Source organism: Mobula hypostoma, chromosome 2 (genome assembly GCF_963921235.1).
Source record: "Mobula hypostoma chromosome 2, sMobHyp1.1, whole genome shotgun sequence".
NCBI lineage: Eukaryota > Metazoa > Chordata > Chondrichthyes > Myliobatiformes > Myliobatidae > Mobula > Mobula hypostoma.
Genome location: NC_086098.1, coordinates 108,208,530 through 108,227,310, shown reverse-complemented (window position 1 = coordinate 108,227,310; position 18,781 = coordinate 108,208,530). Strand labels below are relative to the sequence as shown.

Here is an 18,781-nt window from a genome sequence, read left to right as displayed (position 1 = left end):
CTGGATTGGGGAGCATGCCGTATGAAAATAGGTTGAGTGAATTTGGCCTTTTCTCCTTGGAGTGGCAGAGGATGAGAGGCAACCTGATAGAGGTGTATAAGATGATGAGAGGCTTTGATCATGTGGATAGTCAAAGGCTTTTTCCCAGGGATGAGATGGCTAACATGAGAAAGCACAGTTTTAAGGTGCTTGGAAGTAGGTACAGCGGAGATGTCAGGGGTAAGTTTTTTTTTAAAACGCGAAGAGTGGTGAGTGTGTGGACTCCTGGATAGGTACATGGAGCTTAGAAAAATAAAGGGCTATGGGTAACCCCAAGTAATTTCTGAAGTAAGTACATGTTCGGCACAGCATTGTGGGCTGAGAGGCCTGTATTGTGCTGCAGGTTTACTATGTTTCTGTATATAAGGCAGAGATTGATAGATTCTTGATTGTTCAGGGCATGAAGGGATATAGCGAGAAGGCAGGAGATTGGGGCTGAGAGGAAAATTGGATCAGCCATGATGAAATGGCGAGCAGATTCCATGGGCCAAATGGCCCAATTCTGCTCCTGTATCTTATGGTCTTATGAGATTCTAGATAATCAACATTTCCACCTTCATAATGGTATATTGCTGTTCCCTTCCCAAGCTTCCCAGCTTTCATGATCTTCCTCCAGAATTGGAGAGCGCCAAGAAATTTTGAGGAAGTAGCTTAATTAATATGCTCACACATCTCAAAGGTTATGGGTTATACAAATTTCAGAATCTGAATTACAATCTGATTTATTACCATGGTTTTGCATAATGCATTCTTTTTGGTACTACATAAAGAACTGCAGGGCAAAATTCATCAGCTTAAAATAAAGTAGATGGAGGAGTAGACTATTCCACTGGCTTGCACCTGCTCCACCATTCAATAATATTTCCTTTCCTCTCAACATCAGTTTCTTATTCTCATCAGAAGGCTTCTAGGACTGTTTTTATTACTAAGAAAGATTACTGAAACCAGGCTTGCATTCCCTGTAAAACAAAATGAAGGTGGTTTGATTTAAGTCAATAAATTCTACTGAAAAAAAAGAGCTTTTCTGCATGTGTACCTCTGAGAAGGAGTCCATGTCTTGCACTAAGTGTGTATGCACAGAATCCTCGATACTGGGTGCTCAGTTGGTGATAAAGGTGTGCACCTTCTGGAAAGATCCACTCACGATTCTTGAGCTCTGATGGAATTACTTTTTGTTCTGTAAAGCAAAACAATTGGCATTGGTCAGAGCAACACATACAAAATTCTGGGGAAACTTAGCAGGTCAGGCAGTATCTATGATTATGAATAAACAGTCAACATTTCAGGCCGAGACCCTTCTTCAGGACTGGGAAGGAAGGGGGAAGATGCCAGAATAAAAAAAACATAAGGGGAAGGGAAGGTGGAAAGCAAGAAGGTGATAGGTGAAGCCATGTGGGTAGGAAAGGTAAAGGACTGGAGAAGAAGGAATTTCATGGTGAACGATGGGAGAAAGGGATGAAGGAGGGGCACTGGGGTGAAGATGACAAACGGGTGAGGAGAGGAGGCAAGAGGTCAGAGTGGGGAATAGAAGATGAGGGAAGGAGAAGAGAACAGAAAAATTACCAGAAAGGGAAATCAATGTTCATGCCATCAGGATGAAAGCTGCCTAGAGGGAATACGAGGTGTTGCTACTCCACCCTGAGAGTTGTCTCATTGCAGAAAAAGAGGCGGCCATGGACTGACTAGTCAAAATGGGATTAGAGATTAAATGGGATTAGAGAACTAAAATGCTTGGCTACCAGGAAATTCTGCTTTTGGTGAATGGAGCAGAGGTGCGTGACAAAGCCATTCTCCAAGTTATGTCAGGTCTTACCAATGTAGAGGAGGCTGCTCTGGGAGTACCAGATACAAAAGACAACCTCAACAGATTTGCAGGTGAAGTGTTTCCTCACCTGGAAGGAATGTCTGGGGCTGAATGGAGATAAAGGAATAGGTGAACGGGCAAATGTAGCATTTCTGTCTTTTGCAGGCAGATGTGCCAAGAAGGACAAGGGGAAGGACAGTGGACAAGGGAATCATGGAGCAGTGATCTCTGTGGAAAGAAGAGAGTGGCAGAGAGGTGATGAAGAGTTTGATGGTAGGCTCCTGTTGAAGATGATGAAAGTTCTGAAAAATGATGCGTTGGGTGTGGAGGCTCATAGGGTAATAGGTAAGGACAAGAGAAACTCTGTCCCTGTTAAGGTGGCAGAAAGATGGGGTGAGTGTGGATGTCTGGGAAATGAAGACATTAGTCAGAGTAAGCACTTGTCATATATTATTAAATGAATGCATGTTCCATAAATATAGTGGTACTGTATCTATTTTTCTATTCTTGTTCCTGAATCAGGAAAGGAACTGAGTGTTGATGCAGAGTTCCAACCTGAAATGTTAACAGTTCTTTACCTTGTACAGATGGTCCTTGACTTGATAAGTTCCCCAGAAAATTGATGCTACAGATTCTACAATCTACAGTTTTCCGTGTCTCCAGGTTACTTGCTCGGTTACCCATCCATCAATTCAAGTGTTTCTTTCCGTCAAAGAGAAAAAAAAACACCACACCCATCTTACATGTTTAACTATCTGTAACTTGCCACAGTGTTCTTTAAGGATAGTCCTGTGCATAAGCTGGCACAGCATGGCAGGGAGTGCCACACAAGCCTTGCAATTGTCACAGTCAGACGGAGTGGGAGTTAAGTGAGACACAGACTCAAAACGAGAGCAGTGAGTAGTGGTGGACAGAAAGCCATATATGCCTGAAAGAGGAAGCATGACGAAACACAGGATCAAAAAAATACAAAGAAGCGTAGACTTTACACATAATGAAGAAGTGAAGGAAGATAAGCTTTTAGTATTCTTTTATTTCTCTACCAATTCTTACTAAAATATACCAAAGGAAAAAACATTATCCCATGTAACTTGTACTTTCTGGTTTTTAGCCAAAATGGGCTTCCTTTATGAATCAACCCAGCACAGCTATAAAACAAATTGATTGTGGAGTGAGTTCTACACAACATTTATAAATGTTTATGAAATGCGGATGATAATCAGAAATGAGAATTACATGCCAATGTCATAAGCAACTACTGTATTTCCTCAGTGTATCATTTTAGACTCGGAAGTAGATTGACACGCGAGTCCAAAAAAACCCCAGGGGAAGAAAAGAGGTGCTTGATCTCAGAATCCAATGAAGAGAAACAAATCTCATTCAAAACTTCCTATTGGTTCTTAGTTTGCACTTCCATTTACTCTCACTCAGGAACAGATGCTGGAAATACTCAACTGGTCAGGAATCATCTGTAGACCATAGCAACACAAGACGTAGGAGCAGAATTAGGCCATTTGTCCCATCAAGTCTGCTCCACTATTTGATCATGGCTGATTTATTGTTCCTCAATCCCATTTTCTTGTCTTCTTCCTGTAATCTTTGACACCCTGACTAATCAATCAAGAACCTATCACCTCTGCTTTAAATCTACCCAATGACTTGGCCTCCACAGCCATCTCCGGCAATGAATTCACCATTCTCTGGCTAAATAAATTCCTCCTCATCTCTGTTCTGAAGGGCTATCCTTCAATTCTGAGGCTGTGGTCTCTGGTCCTATATACTCCTACTACTGGAAACATCTTCTCCATATCTACTCCATCTATAACTTTCAAAATTGGTAGCTTTCAATGAGATCCCTCTTCATTCTTCTAAACTCCAACAAGTGCAAGCAAGTCAAATGCTCCTCATATGTTAAGCCATTCATCCCTGGGATCATTCTCATAAACCTCCGCTGGATCCTCTTTAACTCAAACACATTCTCTCTTAGATATGGCATCCATCTCTGTTCACAATATTCCAGATGCAGTCTCACTAATGCCTTATAAAGCCTCAGCCTTACACCTTTGTTTTTACAGAATATTCTAGTCATCTGGAAACAAATGTTAGCATTGCATTTGTCTTCCTTACTACCAACTGAACTTGCAACTTAACTTTTAGGGAATCCTCCACTAGGACTTGCAAATCCCTTTGCACCTCTGATTTTGAATTTTCTCCCCATTTAGAAAATAGTCTGTGCCTTTATTCTTTTTCCAAAGTGAATGTCCATATAATTTCCTACACAGTATTCCAGCTGCCACTTATTTGCCTTTTCTCCTAATCTGTCTAAGTCATTCTGCAGACTCCCTAATTCCTCAGCATTGTCTAACTTTCCACCTGTCTTTGTTTCATCCACAATCTTGGCCACAAAGCTGTAAATTTTATCATTCAGATCATTAATATATAATGTGAAAAGTAATGGGCCCAACACCGACTCCTGAGGAACACTACTAGTAACTGGCAGCCATCTAGCCCCTTTTATTCCCACTCTTTGCCTTCTCCCAGTTAGCCAATCTTCCCTCCAAGCTAGTATCCTTCCTGTAATGCCATGTGCTCTCATCCTGTTTAGCAGCCTCATATGTGGGAGATACAGAAAAACGCAATATTTTAGTTCAATAAACTTTTGCCTAATGAAAGATTATTGGTAGAACGTATTTACCCTGATCTCTCTTCACAGTTATGCCTGACCACTGAGGAGGTTCTCTTATAGATCTTCGGTCAAATTTTCTCATCCCTACTTACCAGTGCAGTTGCTAAATCATACAGCACAGAAAAATGGCCACCAGCTCACACTTTTGCCCACCCACACTCAGCCCAATTGCTTGCATTAGAGCTGTATCCTTTTATTCCTTGCCGATTTAAGCTGCTACAATTTACTGTGTATTCCATAACAATCAATCAATAAATCAATAAAAAAGGATTTTGTGAAAAGGCAGAGACCAAGGCTGTCCTGTTGACACAATTGCTTTCAATGTCAAGTAGGAGGCGGCGAATGAACAGTATGTAGTTAACTATAGCTGATATGTCTGGTAACCAGTTCTGGCTGTTTTTCTGAAATTGTTAGAGTCACATTGATTCCTAAATGAATCTCAAGGTAGTATATGGTAACGTATATGTATTTTGATAATAAATTCCCTTTGAACAAGACAAACAAAAGCCACAAAGAACATTATCTAATTGTCTGCCCAGCCAATCCTGATGCAAGATCTTCCGCCTGTATCATTAACTATCTTCACCGATACTGTCTCCCTGCTACGTATTGCCAGCAATCTCTGTCTACATTTCAGATTTCTGGCACCTGTATTTATTTTATTTTCCAACCCATTGATTTGCTTTAAAAGGATAAGACTTACCTTATTTGTAAAAGATAAGAATTTTGAAAATATATACTGCAAAGGAAGGGGCAGCTCTTCTCTCAGAAAGGTGACATGCTTGCTAAGTTAGTTTGGGAACATAATGTTTACCCTGGCTAACCATATCAAACTCACTGAATCATGACACTGGAAGTAAGGATGTCAACAGCTTTAGCAAGAAAGGATAAGTCTTTTTGGTCAGATCCAGATTCCTATTAGTTACAGTCCACTTGGTTTCCAGTTCTTTTATTTTTTTTACCTGAACTTGCCTCTACCCCACCCAGCTATCTTTCTTCCCAGTTTCTAAGAACTTACATAATATACAAAATTTTGCATGTTGAAATACATGAACACAATAAGAGGCAGCTATCCTTGACCTTTAAGCCTGCTTCATATTTCAATATGAGCATTGCTCATCTAACACAGACTGTAACAGCTGCACTGTGCCCGATCCACATACTGTAACCGTCAATTCAAAAATTTATCTATTTCCACTTCCAAATACCAAGTCTGTGGGCAGTGAATTCCAGAGGCACACTGCCCACAGTGGGATCAAATTCTTATATGCCCCTATTTTAAGAGACCAGCCCCTTTTCTGGTAATTATGTACCCTTTTTCAGGTATGCTCATGAGTGAAAACATCTTAATGTCTCTCCTATTAATGCCCTATTATGATTTTATATGTTTTAATAAGTTCTCTCCTCAATCTCCTAAACTCAAATAATACAAACCCAACCTGTTGAACCTCATTTGATGGGACATTCCTCTCTTTCTAGCATTTAACATAACTCATAACTTTGACTGCTTATTCCTCATCTTAAAGGTCTCTTGATGCAAGCAAGCAATAAATGAACTTATGGTTATTAATATATTTTGATGGCAATTAAAAACATACTGTCAATAGAAGAGTGAAACTAAATGTTTTTTAAAATCACACTCATTAAGATTATGATAACATCAAATATATGGTAGGACCAAGGATAAAACTGGGTTTGATAAAAAGCTAAAAGAACAAGAAAGGATTTACAATCATTGAGGGAAAAGATTACTCTTATCAACAGTGCCATCCTTTGATGCTGCAGCCACTAAGGCTGCAGGAAAATTATTTTAAACAGAGACTCATAATGGAAAATGGAGCCGAATGGTTCAGCTTCCTGATTTGAATGATTGAATGAATTCCCCATTTAAGACAGTGAAGAGGGTTGTAAAATGTGCATCTTTCCCACCCAAATCTGCTTCTTATTGACCTGATTCAGCTCTGATTATTCTCAAGAGTGTTATCATGGAAACAGGCCTTTTGGCCCCAATGGTCCATGCCGACCACAGCATCTTCCCTGCTAGTCCCAGTTGTGCTCATTTGGCCCGTAACCCTGCAAGCCTTTCCTCTCCATGTTCTTATCTAAATGCCTCTTAAAGGCTGCAATTTTACCCACATTGACCACCTTCTCTGGCAGCTCATTTCAAGTACTCACTACCTTTTGTGTAAGTTAGTTACCTCTCAGGTCTTGTTCAAGCATCTCCCCTCTTATCTGAGCTCCCTTGTTTTGGACTCCCCAACCCTAGGAAAAAGACTATGCCTAGCCACTTTATCCATTCCCCTCAAGATTTTATAAACTACTATAAGGTCATCACTTTTTTTCCCCCGCACTCTAAGGAATAAAGTTCCAGTATGGCCAACATCCCCTTATAACACAGGCCCTCAAGTCCAGGTAGTCTTCATAAATCCCTTCTGCACCCACTCCAGCTTGACAATGTCTCTCCTATAACAGGGGGAGCAAAACTATATTGTGTCAGTTGAATCATAGATTGTATTAATAGGGATGTTACAACAGATTCTTGTTAACATTTCTCAAAATTGTTTTCAGGAAAAGAAAATAGAATGAACATAAAATAGTCTTTGAATCTGTCTTGCTGGACAGCTCCCTGACTCTTGCTGCTCCAAAGCAGCAGTTCAAGAGTGCAAAATCCATGAAAGTGATAAAATTCTTGTCCCTTTTCCAACATACCTGATACCTCACTTAGTCTCTCTTCATCTGTTTTCACTTCCACTCCTTCCAGCAAGGGCCCGATGACACCATTTGGAAACAGTTGTGAGTGAGTTCCCAAGTATGGATCTAAATTGGTTACCAAATTGCTGAAGACGCTGAGCAGCACCATCTCATCTTGGAAAGAGCTCCACAGGTTGGAGAGACTAATAAAATGAGGCTGCCAAAACCAACATAAAGTAACATACAGAATGGATGATACATTAGTGTAGTTAGGTTACCGGACAGAGGCCAGAATTATTAAACCCCAGGCAAGACGTTGAATTGCACAATGATAACTGGGGAAATTAAAATTAACTAAAAATGTCTAGAATTAAATAAAATGTTTCAGTAACTGGAAGTAGGATTGTTATGAAAACCCATCTAGTTCATTGCTGTCCCCCAAGCAAAATAAATCAGCTGCCTTTACCTGGACAGCCTCACATGTGACTCCAGACTGACAGCACTGTTACTGCCCCTGAACACTTGAGTCTAAGGCAATTAGAGATGGATAATGAATGATGACCCAGCCTGCGATCCCTCATCCCACTAACAAAGACAATGCATTAAAGAGAAATTAAAATGCTCACATTACATTATTAATATAAAGTTGTTCTCTACGAAGGCCGCGGCAATTATTAAACTGCAGCTTGTGCCTCAAGAGCTATGAATTTTGCAGTAATGGGCTCACATAACAGTCGTTCATCTTCTGCAGTATCACTTCTGCATGCCTCCTCCAGTCCCAATGATTTTCCAGACCAAACTCATTTTTTCTAAAATAATGGCTTATACAGTTTTTAAAAAAATATTATTTGCCTATGGACACCTGACTCCTGGTTGTCCATTGGGAAAGAAGTTATTAACTTGTTCCCCCAAAGATCTTCCCAGCCTCCAATTCTTCATTGTAAATTTGTTCATTCAAGAAGCCTCAGAACTTTTGTAGTCACAGAGTCACAGAGCATGGAAAAGCTATTTTCGTTCATCACATTCATACTTACCAGTGGGCACCATCTGTATTAATCCCACCTTTCCCATTTCAGATGGTTCATGTCAAGGAATAAGGAGGATAAATGGAGCCATTTTTCTCAATTTCAAATGGCAACAAAGAAACACAATCCTCAAGAAAGATAGGGACACAGGTTACAAAGTTCTATTAGATTTGAAACAGAAGGCCTAAACTCTTGAGGGCAATACCTACATATACTTGTGCAGTGGGCACTGCTGCCTTTGACTTAACCACAGCGTTCAACTCTTCCATCCGTTTGTCGAATTGCTGCTGTCGCATTTCAACCTGTTTGGCACATGTGATGATTTCATTCTGCATAAGAAAGAGTGAAAACGTATGATGTTAAAAAGGGCGAGCAATAACTTCTAAGTGGTAACCAATGTGGGGGGAGTGGGTGTAGGTGTGTGTACGAGAGTGATGGAAGTTGGATTTCTAACTGGCACTTTATAAACATGCAATGGGAGAGATGGCAGGATTGAAGCAAATCTGCAAAGAAAGATAACCTGTTGGTAAACACACCAACCTGACAGCTTCCATGTTTATTTCAGGTACACCTTCACGTGAGCCTGCTTAATAAACTATTAATCACAACATTTGCAAGTGACTGGGACTTAACTCAGATTCCCCAAACTTCCTGGTACTCACCAATAAAATCAAGGCAAAAGTCTGATCTGAATTCATGACTGACTCTGTGAAAGGGCCTGTTCACAAAAGTTGTGCAGGGACGTTTTTGGCAAACTTTGGAGGAAATTTCACTCCTTGGTGCAGCATCAACAGTAACGTTTTCAAAAGGAAACTGTAGTGGAATAAAATTGCAGGGCCAGCATAAGGGAGCTAAACCATAATGGCAATTGAAAAGACCCAGCATTGGCACAATCAGATGGATAGACTGCTTCTGTGGTCACTTGGGGACAACGTAAGGCATCCAATATGGACATTATTTTGGGTGTTCCTTAAATGGCCCCTTCACAGCCAGCAATGACAATCTTGTAAATTTTGTGCACTTTTTCATGCCTGCTTCATTTGCATTAATGCAATAAAATTTTGCCCCTCTAAATTGCTGATTCTTTTTATTCCCAACAATAACTTTTATTTATGTATTTAGAGATAGTGTGGAACAAGCCCTTCAGCCCAAGTTGCTCTGCCCAGAAATCCACCCCCCCGCCCCACCATTTAACAGTAGCCTAACCACAGGACAATTTTTAATGACCAATAACCTACTGACTGTTATGTCTTTGGACTGTAGGAGGAAGCCAGAGCACCCGGAGAAAACCCATGCGGTACACAGGGAGAACATAAACTCCTTACAGACGGCACTGGGATTGAATTCTGAACTCTGGAATGCCTAAGCTGTAAGAGTGTTGCTATAACCACTATGCTACCATGGCACCCTACCTGGAATACTGCTGCACGACCTTCAAAACCAGCTGTCTCTCTACCTGATATTCCACTACCTGTTCTTGGTAAGCTGCCCATAGGACCTGTCATTAGAACAGCCAGATTTTATGCCGAATTAGTATAAAAAGAGCCGCTAAAGTGCAGAAGCTGCACAGAAAAACTTACTACACGACCTACCTACCCAGTATATATCCAAACGTAAAAGCCTTACTGAAGTCCATTAAGGCTACATTCTAAAAATCATTATTTTAACTAAGCAAATCTCTACTTAAGTAATAAATCACGTGTACACTGAAGTTATTTGGATCACTTTAACTTGTCACACGCATGCTGTTATTTAGGTTTGTAGTTACCATAAAAAATGCTCCCTAGGCTGAAGAATAAATCAGTAACAAATTTTTTTTCCTTCAAATCAATTTCAATATCATGAAGCAGGACCTAAATTAGAAGCTACTTGCAGGTAGGACTATATTTGATGGGGGAGACATTTAGAACTGAAATGAGGAGAGTTATAGGGTGAAAGTTAAGGACAGCAAGTCCAAGCAACTCTGAATGTCAAGAGTTATTTTATATATATAGGCATCTGTTAGTCTCGTGAGACCATGGGTTTGCACCTTGGAAGGTTTCCAGGCATGGGCAAGGTTGTATGGAAGACTAGCAGTTGCTCATGCTGCAAGTCTCCCCTCTCCACGCCACCAATGTTGTCCAAGGGAAGGGCAATAGGACCCATACAGCTTGGCACCAGTGTCGTTGCAGAGCAATGGGTGGTTAAGTGCCTTGCTCAAGGACAACACACTGCCTCAGCTGAGGCTCAAATTAGTGATCTTCAGATCACTAGACCGACGCCTTAACCACTTGGCCACACACCAGAGTTATTAAGGGTTGGATAAATAAATAAAAAATTTCAAATGTATGGAATGAAAAATAGGGGCTCTTAATATAGAAAATGTAAGGGGATACAGTAAAAAAAAATTGGACAAACAGGGGTGGGCACAAAATATGACGACAGACGACATTACTGTAAATCCCAAAGCATTTTCTAAGTATACTAAGAACAAGAGGGCAACCAGGTGAAGAATACGACTCATTAAGGATCAGAGGTGGAGAGGGTCACTAACTTTAAATTCCTGGGTGTCACTACCTGTATCTCAACCATCAGGCTCTTGAACAAAAAGGGATAACTACGCCCATTTAAGGACTCGTTTATCTTGTAATTTCATGCTTGTTATTTATTGCTTTTTATTTATTATCTGCATTAACAGTTTGTTTACAGTTCCTGATTTGTTTACAGATCCTGTTTACATCTATTATTCTATAGACACTTTGAACTTCAAAGTTTTACGGGAATACTCCTCATGTATTCATGAAGGAAAGGACTTTGTAATTGTGTAATTCAAAGAAAGGGATGGTAAAGTTTTATATCATGTTACCATTATAAAGGACTATGTTTTAGGTTCAAGTACATCCATTACTGAGCATTGAAGTACATGATATGTATTATTTATACTGCTTATTCTTCACTTTCTCAATTTGGTTTCTTTGATGTCACCTACTCAATGCCATCTATAAGTTTGGTGATGACAACGATTGTTGACAGGACTTCAGATGGTGATGAAGAGGCGTACAGGAGTGAGATAGATCAGCTGGTGAGTGGTGTCACAGCAACAACCTTGCACTCAACATCAGAAAGACCAAGGAATTGATTCTGGATTTCAGGAAGGAGACTCAGACCAGTCCTCATCAAAGGACCAGAAGTGGAAAGGCTGAACAATTGCAAGTTTCTGGGTGTCAGCATCTCTGATTATCTATCCTGGGCCCAACATATTGATGTAATTACAAAGAAAGCACAACAGCGGCTATGTTTCATTAGGAGTATGAGGAGATTTGGTATGTCACCAAAGTCTCGAGCAAATTTCTACAGATGTACTGTGAAGAACATTCTAACTGGCTGCATCACCATCTGGTATGGGGGAGGGTGGTGTGTAGCGGAGAGTATATTGACTGGCTACATCACAACCTGTATGGAAACACCAATGCCCTTGAACAGAAAGGGCTACAAAAAGTAGTGGATACGACCCAGTCCATCACAGATAAAGCCCTCCCCACTATTGAGCACATCAACAATAAACACGTTCACAAGAAATAGCATACATCATCAGGGACCTCCACCACTCAGGACATGCCCTATTCATCAGAATGAAGATTCAGGAGCATCAGGACTCACACCACCAGGTTCAGGAACAGTTATTATCTCTCAACCATGAGGTTCTTGAACCAGTGGGGAAAACTTCACTTGTCCCATCATTAAAATGTTCCCATAACTAATGGACTTACTTTCAAGGACTCTTCATCTCATGTTCTCAATATTTCTTGCTTATTTATTTGTTATTTGTATTTGCAGTTTGTCGTCTTCTGCACTCTGGTTGATGCCCTTTTTGGGTGGTCTTTCATTGGTTCTGTCATGGTTATTATTCTATACATTTATTGAGTATGCCAACAAGAAAATGAATCTCAGAGTTGTACATGATAACATACACGTATTGTGATAGTAAATTTACTTTCAACTTTGAGCTTCTTCCCTTCTGCTATCAGATTTCTGAATCCATGATCACTACCTCAGTCTCTTTATACAGTACTTATTTAATTTTATATATACTGCTGCAAAGCAACACATTTCACCACATGTGCGAGTGATACTAAACCTCTATAGATGCTGGAAATCCGAAGCAACACAGACAAAATGCTGGAGGAACTCAGCAGGCCAGGCAGCATCTATGAAAAGGAGAAACAGTAGATGCTTTGGGCCAAGACACTTTATCAGGACTGGAAATGAAGTGGGGAGGAAGAAATGCAAGGTGGCAGATGAGAGATGGAACTGAAAGAGGGGGAGGAAGTGAAGTAAAGAGCTGGGAAGTTGATTGGTGAAAGAGATAAAGAGCTGGAGAAGGGGGAATCTGATAGGAAAGGACTATGGAAGAAAGGGAAGGGGAAGGAGCACCAGAGGGAGGTGATGGGCAGGTAAGAAGAGAAGACATGAGGCAAACGAGACTGGGGAATGAAGTTTGAGAAATCGATGTTCATGCCAAGATAAAGTCCACCAGAAAAAGCAAGTACTCCTGGTGGCCACCCAGTTCAATTCTACTTACCATTTCTATTCCGACATGTCAGTCCATGGCCTCCTCTACTGTCGCGATGAAGCCATACTCAGGTTAGAGGAGCAAGACCTTATACTCTGTCTGGATGGCCTCCAACCTGGTAGCACGAACATCGATTTCTTGAACTTCCGGTAATTGACCCCCCCCCCCACCCCTTCACTATTCCCATTCCCCTCACTCATCTTATCTTATTACCTGCCCATCACCTTCCTCTGGTGCTCCACCCCATTCCCATCCTGATGAAGAGTCTCAGCCTTAAATGTCAACTGTTCCCTTTTCTATAGATGCTGCCTAACTGAGCGTTGCCTGGATCTACTGAATCTACCATTAGCAGCTCATTCCACACTTACACCATCCTTTGAGTGAAGAAGTTTCCCCTTAGACTCCTCTAAACCTAATACCCCTGGATCTATTCTCACCCAACCTGATGGGTTAATGTTGCACGGGGTGACTGAGGAGAACCCAAGTACAGGACATCAGCACGTCAACTGAGTTGGGGATGCTGGCATAGACGTGATCGTAGAACAGCAAACTGGAGGAATCTTAACAAGGAGACAGAATTTACAGGGACGATCTTGAAACTAGAGCTGAACTTAGAACTAAACTTAGAACTAAGGGTTCAAATCAGACAAGAGAATGAAGTACCTCACAAGAATAGACAAACAAACTGGCAACCTGTGCTAGTGATGCCATCATACTTATTTCACAGTCTCTGATGAAAACCAGGTGTACTGCAATTAAGTAAACTAGCAGCAATTGGAAATCTAATGACTGGAATTAGGGCATAATCAGGGAGAAAGGAGCGTTAAAGGGGAACAGCCAAATGGAACCATGACAGTTAAAGCCTGCATACCTTCACCCTCTCTATACAATATTGTATGGAGAACATTAATGCTTTCTAATAAATAGCATATGTGATGAATATACAGTAGATCGGTACTTGATGGCCACCATAGAATGTTGGGTTGCGGGGCCTGTTTCTGTGCTGTTTCACTCCATATCATTTGAATCTTTTGATTGCTTACCACGATGATACATAGAAAGAGTTCATGCTGCCTCACATTGAACAAAGCCTCCTTCAGCTTATCATGGAGACCATCTGTTTCGTAGCACTGTTGCCGGCTTTTCTCCAGCCTCTCGATAATAGCTGTGTAGTGGTAAATCAGCTGCCGAGTAGCTTGCAGCTCAGTCTCCACGTTTTGTTTGGTTGCAGGCAGAGCTTCATTGAGAATGGCAGGTACTGTTATTGAAAACATATTTTAGTTAGGCAAGGCTGCAGCAGGCAGGAGGGCTCTAGTAAGGGTAGTTAAAACTGCCCAGCACATTACCATCAATGTCAGATGTATAGAAAGGCCAGCAATATCATGAAGAACCACGTCCACCCAGGTTATGGACTGTTTGTCCCACTCCCATCAGGGAAGAGGCTGCACCACATTCATGCCATAAACTTCAGAGACACAAATAGTTACTTCCACCTCAGCTGATCGACACCCCCACCAATGAACCCAACTCACCTTCACAACTTACACATCACCTCATGTACATACAATCCGTCTACGTATATATCAGCTTATTTATGCATTATGTTTTATAGGATTGCTTTTATACTTATATTTATTGTTTTTTTGTTTTCTTATTTTACTCTTTATGCTTATTGTGTTTTTTAAGCTGCATCAGATCCAGAGCAACAAACGCTTCGTTCTACTTTACACTTGTGTACAGAAGAGTGACAATAAACAATCTTGAATCTTGAATGTTTAACTAGCCAATTTAACTAACGAATCCTAAACTGAAGCAGATACAATAACAATATTTATGAGGCATTTAGATGAGCACATGAACAGCTAGGGAATGGAAGGATAGGATATAGATCTGTGCAAGTATATGTAATTAGCTTAAATTGTCATCAGAATTGTTAGCATTAGAGTCTTAAGCTAAATTTTATTCATAATTGATGCCCAGATTTTCATTTACATCAATTTTATTGGATCCCTACCTACATACTTCACCTCCATCCCCACTTCCCTCTGTTTTAATTATTCATACAGATTTCACTTCTTCAGCTTTTAGCAGTTCTATTACTTGACAGAGACAATAAATAATATTATTATAAGATATTAGCTTCTCCTTTCACTGATACACCTGGAATTCTGATAGGACCACCCAGAAGTATAAATACCAAGGGAACACAGGTATTGACTTTGAATTTCTTGGTGTTTGCTCCCACACCTCTCTGGTTTCAACAGATGTGCTTAATGCTTCTAGCTCACAGGTCCATAATCACAAACCCCAGCCCAGAACTCTAACCCAACTGGCTAATTACCATTCCAAACAATCCTCTCCCTCACGTTGATTATAATATGAGCATAAGGCCATAAGATAGGAGCAGAATTAGGCCATTTGACTATGGCCTATTTTATCATGTGCCTCCAAGTACCCTAAAACCACATCTTTAATGATTGACTCCAACAACTTTCCAACCACTGAGGTCAGACTAACTAGCCTATAATTTCCTGTCCACTGCCTCTCTCCCTTCCAGAAGAGTGGAGTGACATTTGCAATTTTACAATCCTTTGGAACCATGCCAGAATCTAGTGATTCTTGAAAATCATTACTACTGCCTCCATAATCTCTTCAGCCACTTCCTTCAGAACCCTAGATGAAGACCATCTGGTCCAGGTGACTTATCTACCTTCAGACCTTTCAGTTTCCCAAGATCCTTCTCCCTAGTAATAGCAACTACACACACTTCTGCCCTTTACACAATTGAACTTCCGGCATACTGCTAGTATCTTCCACAGTAAAGCAAAATGCAAAACACTTATTCAGTTCATCTGCCATTTCCGTGTCCCTCATTACTACCTCTCTGGTATCATTTTCCAGCATTCTGATATCACATTCAACTCTCTTTTACACTTTATATATCTGAAGAAACTTTTGGTATCCTCTTTAATATTTTTGGCTAGCTTACCTTTATATTCCATCTTTTCTTTCTTTATGACTTTTTTAGTTGCATTCTGTTGGTTTTTAAAAGCTCCCCACTAATTTTTGCTCTATTATATGCCTTCTCTTTGTCTCTTATGTTGCCTTGGACCTCTCTTGTCAGTCATGGTTGCATCATCCTGCCTATAGAATACATCTTCTTCATGGCCCTACAAACCTCTAGTGCAACTTTTAGTGATTGATGTATTTGTAATCCGAGACCTCCTTGCATTTCTCCCCACTTAGATTCACACGTTCCAATATGTAACACGTGAATGGTATCTTTACAAATTAGAAACACAATATTGAAATTATGGTCAGAATGTGGGGATAGTCAGAGGCTTTTTCCCAGGGCTGAAATGGCTAGCACGAAAGGGCACAGTTTTAAGGTGCTTGGAAGCAGGTACAGAGGAGATGTCAGGGGTAAGTTCTTTACGCAGAGAGTGGTGAGTGCGTGGAATGAGCTACCGGTGACAGTGGTGGAGGCAGATACGATAGGGTCTTTTAAGAAACTCCTGAATTATGTACATGGAGCTCAGAAAAATAGAGGGCTATGGGTAACCCTAGGTAATTTCCAAGGTAGGGACATGTTCAGCACAGCTTTGTGGGCTGAAGGGCCTGTATTGTGCTGTAGGTTTTCTATGTTTCTATGTTCTAACAGCATCTGGCGCTATTACAGTGCCAGTGACCTGGGTTCATTTTCCACCACTGCCTGTAAGGAGTTCTTACATTCTCCCTGTGACCACGTGGGTTTCCTCTGGGTGCTTCAGTTTACTCTCATGTTCCAAAGATGTACAGGTCATGAGGTTAATTGGTCACATGCTGTAACTGGGTGGTGCAGAAGGGCCTGTTACTGTGCTAAAATTCTCTCAAAAAAATTCATCATCATTATGTTCATCTGTTCCAATCTATGGTAAATATCAAAGTGAAATAAAGATTTAATACTTCTGTTATTTCACTGTTATTATTTATAATGGCCTGTCTATCCTTAATAGCTCTATTCACAATCTTCCTTTTATTATTGATGTGATAGTTAAATAGTTCATTATTTTGCTTTGTGTTCCTTAATAACTTAGTTCCACTTTGTTCACAGTTCCACTTTGCCTTCGAAATGTTTATTTTAAACTCTCCCAATTCTTTTTATACTTTGTCTTATCAAGGAACTCTGCTGTTGTTTACAAATTTAATGTAGAAACATAGAAAACCTACACCACAATACAGGCCCTTCGGCCCACAATGCTGTGCCAAACATGTACTTAATTTAGAAATTACCTATGGTTACCCATAGCCCTCTATTTTTCTGATTTCTAATGTACATCTCTTACTTTAGTCCCAAATTATTATTTATGTTTTTATTCATCCATAGAGTCTCAAATATTTCATTACCTGAAGGCTTGTGAATAGAAATGAACGCTGAGCCATCACTGGCGAATAATCCCACTTTTGATATTATGAAGAAAGGAAGGTCATTAAGAAAGGATTTGAAGATGGTTGTGACCTGGTCTCTGAGGAACACCAGCAGTGAAATCCTGGGGCTAGGATCATTAATCTTCAACCACAACCCTTTCTGCCAGGTACTATGTTAGAGTATCACATAAAAAGATTAAAAATGAAATTGGGTATTTACTCGTAAAATTCAAAGAATGCGATTTCAAGGATTGTTTTCACTTAACTGTTTAGAAATGAGGAAGTCACCAAAGCAATCGGAAATGTGTTTCACAATACTTACAGTCATCAATACCCTCGCCACCCTTCTTGCAGTTTTTGTTGAACAGTCGGATGCCAGTGACAATCATGCTGAGTTCATTCAGCTGCCGTTCCTTGTCCTTTTTTGTGAGGGCAAGAAAGGTACCCAGTTCTGTCTGTGGAAAGACGCTTTGCAGAGCAGCTACAGGAAGCAAAAAAAAATCACAGAAAGCAAAATCAAAACAGAATGTTTCACAGTTTTCAAGAAAAACTCTACACATGATAATCTTGAAAGTGCCTCCTCTTGGGTATGCTCAATTTTTGCGATTTGTTAAACAATTAGATTTTATGGGTGGTCTCTCCTCCCCCCTAGGAAATCTAAATTTTACAATTATTACAGTCCAATGGCTTTTTACAGTCACTGACTACCTACTATTTTAACAATAATGTTGATAATATAGGTTCCAAGAGTATATCAGCAATCGGAAAGCAACTTCTCACAATTACTTTGATTTGGTTAAGTTGCAGTTTGCCAAGAGTTGATATCAATGTGCCTTGCGTAAAGAACAGGAATCTGATTTGATTGGTCATTGCTGATTATGTCACTAGTGATGTTACATTGGTAGCATGGACCAATCTCAAAGAGGAACTTTATATTTCTGCACTGATACAGGCACTAAGGTAATCTTAATTAATAAGGTGTAAAAAAATAATGTCATTAATCTTCCATGGAAACTACACCAGTCAGGAAATATCAGCCTATGCTTTCAGGGACTACCTGGTCCCAATATTGTGACAAGCTCATTCCTTCTGCTAAATCTGTGAATCTCTTCATAGTGACATCTCCAAACTATCCTTTCCTACAGGATTTGCACAAGACAAACAACGGGAGATATGGCCAAAAATCATGAACTTGCTTCAAGGCAGCATCAGCATTGAGTAATTTTATTCAATGTCCACCAGAAGTCTGCACACTTTGTTACATCTTTGTCCTCAAGTGATTGCTTGAGCTGAATGCAACAGTACTTGTTTAGTTAATGTTCTATTTGACTTACAGTTGAGTTTCAAACTTTGCGTTTTAGCTACTCCCAATTTCAGGTTGTTAATACACATTCCAAAGCACTCAGCTTCACGTTAACTAATTCAGTCATTAACTCATCAAGACTGATGCTGTCATTTTTAGCTGCTCTTTCATCTCCGTCTGAGTACTCCAATGTTTCCCTCTTCACCTCTACAGCTCCATAAACAACTATTTCAAAGCTCTTTCAATTCTATGCTCTGACTATTCTAAAGGGAGG

At 40.2% G+C, this 18,781-nt stretch overlaps 1 protein-coding gene across 4 annotated transcripts in view; it reads right to left on the bottom strand.

The window, feature by feature from the left end:
- cfap206 (cilia and flagella associated protein 206) overlaps nt 1-18,781 on the bottom strand; it is a 51,386-nt gene that overhangs the window by 18,614 nt on the left and 13,991 nt on the right. For all 4 annotated transcript variants that reach the window (XM_063040353.1, XM_063040354.1, XM_063040355.1 and 1 more), the window contains 5 exons: nt 17,527-17,685; nt 13,841-14,055; nt 8,455-8,574; nt 7,239-7,437; nt 1,076-1,216 (listed from right to left, as the gene is read on the bottom strand). In XM_063040353.1, the coding sequence (XP_062896423.1) occupies nt 1,076-1,216; nt 7,239-7,437; nt 8,455-8,574; nt 13,841-14,055; nt 17,527-17,685 (834 nt within the window). The remainder of the gene's footprint in view (nt 1-1,075; nt 1,217-7,238; nt 7,438-8,454; nt 8,575-13,840; nt 14,056-17,526; nt 17,686-18,781) is intronic.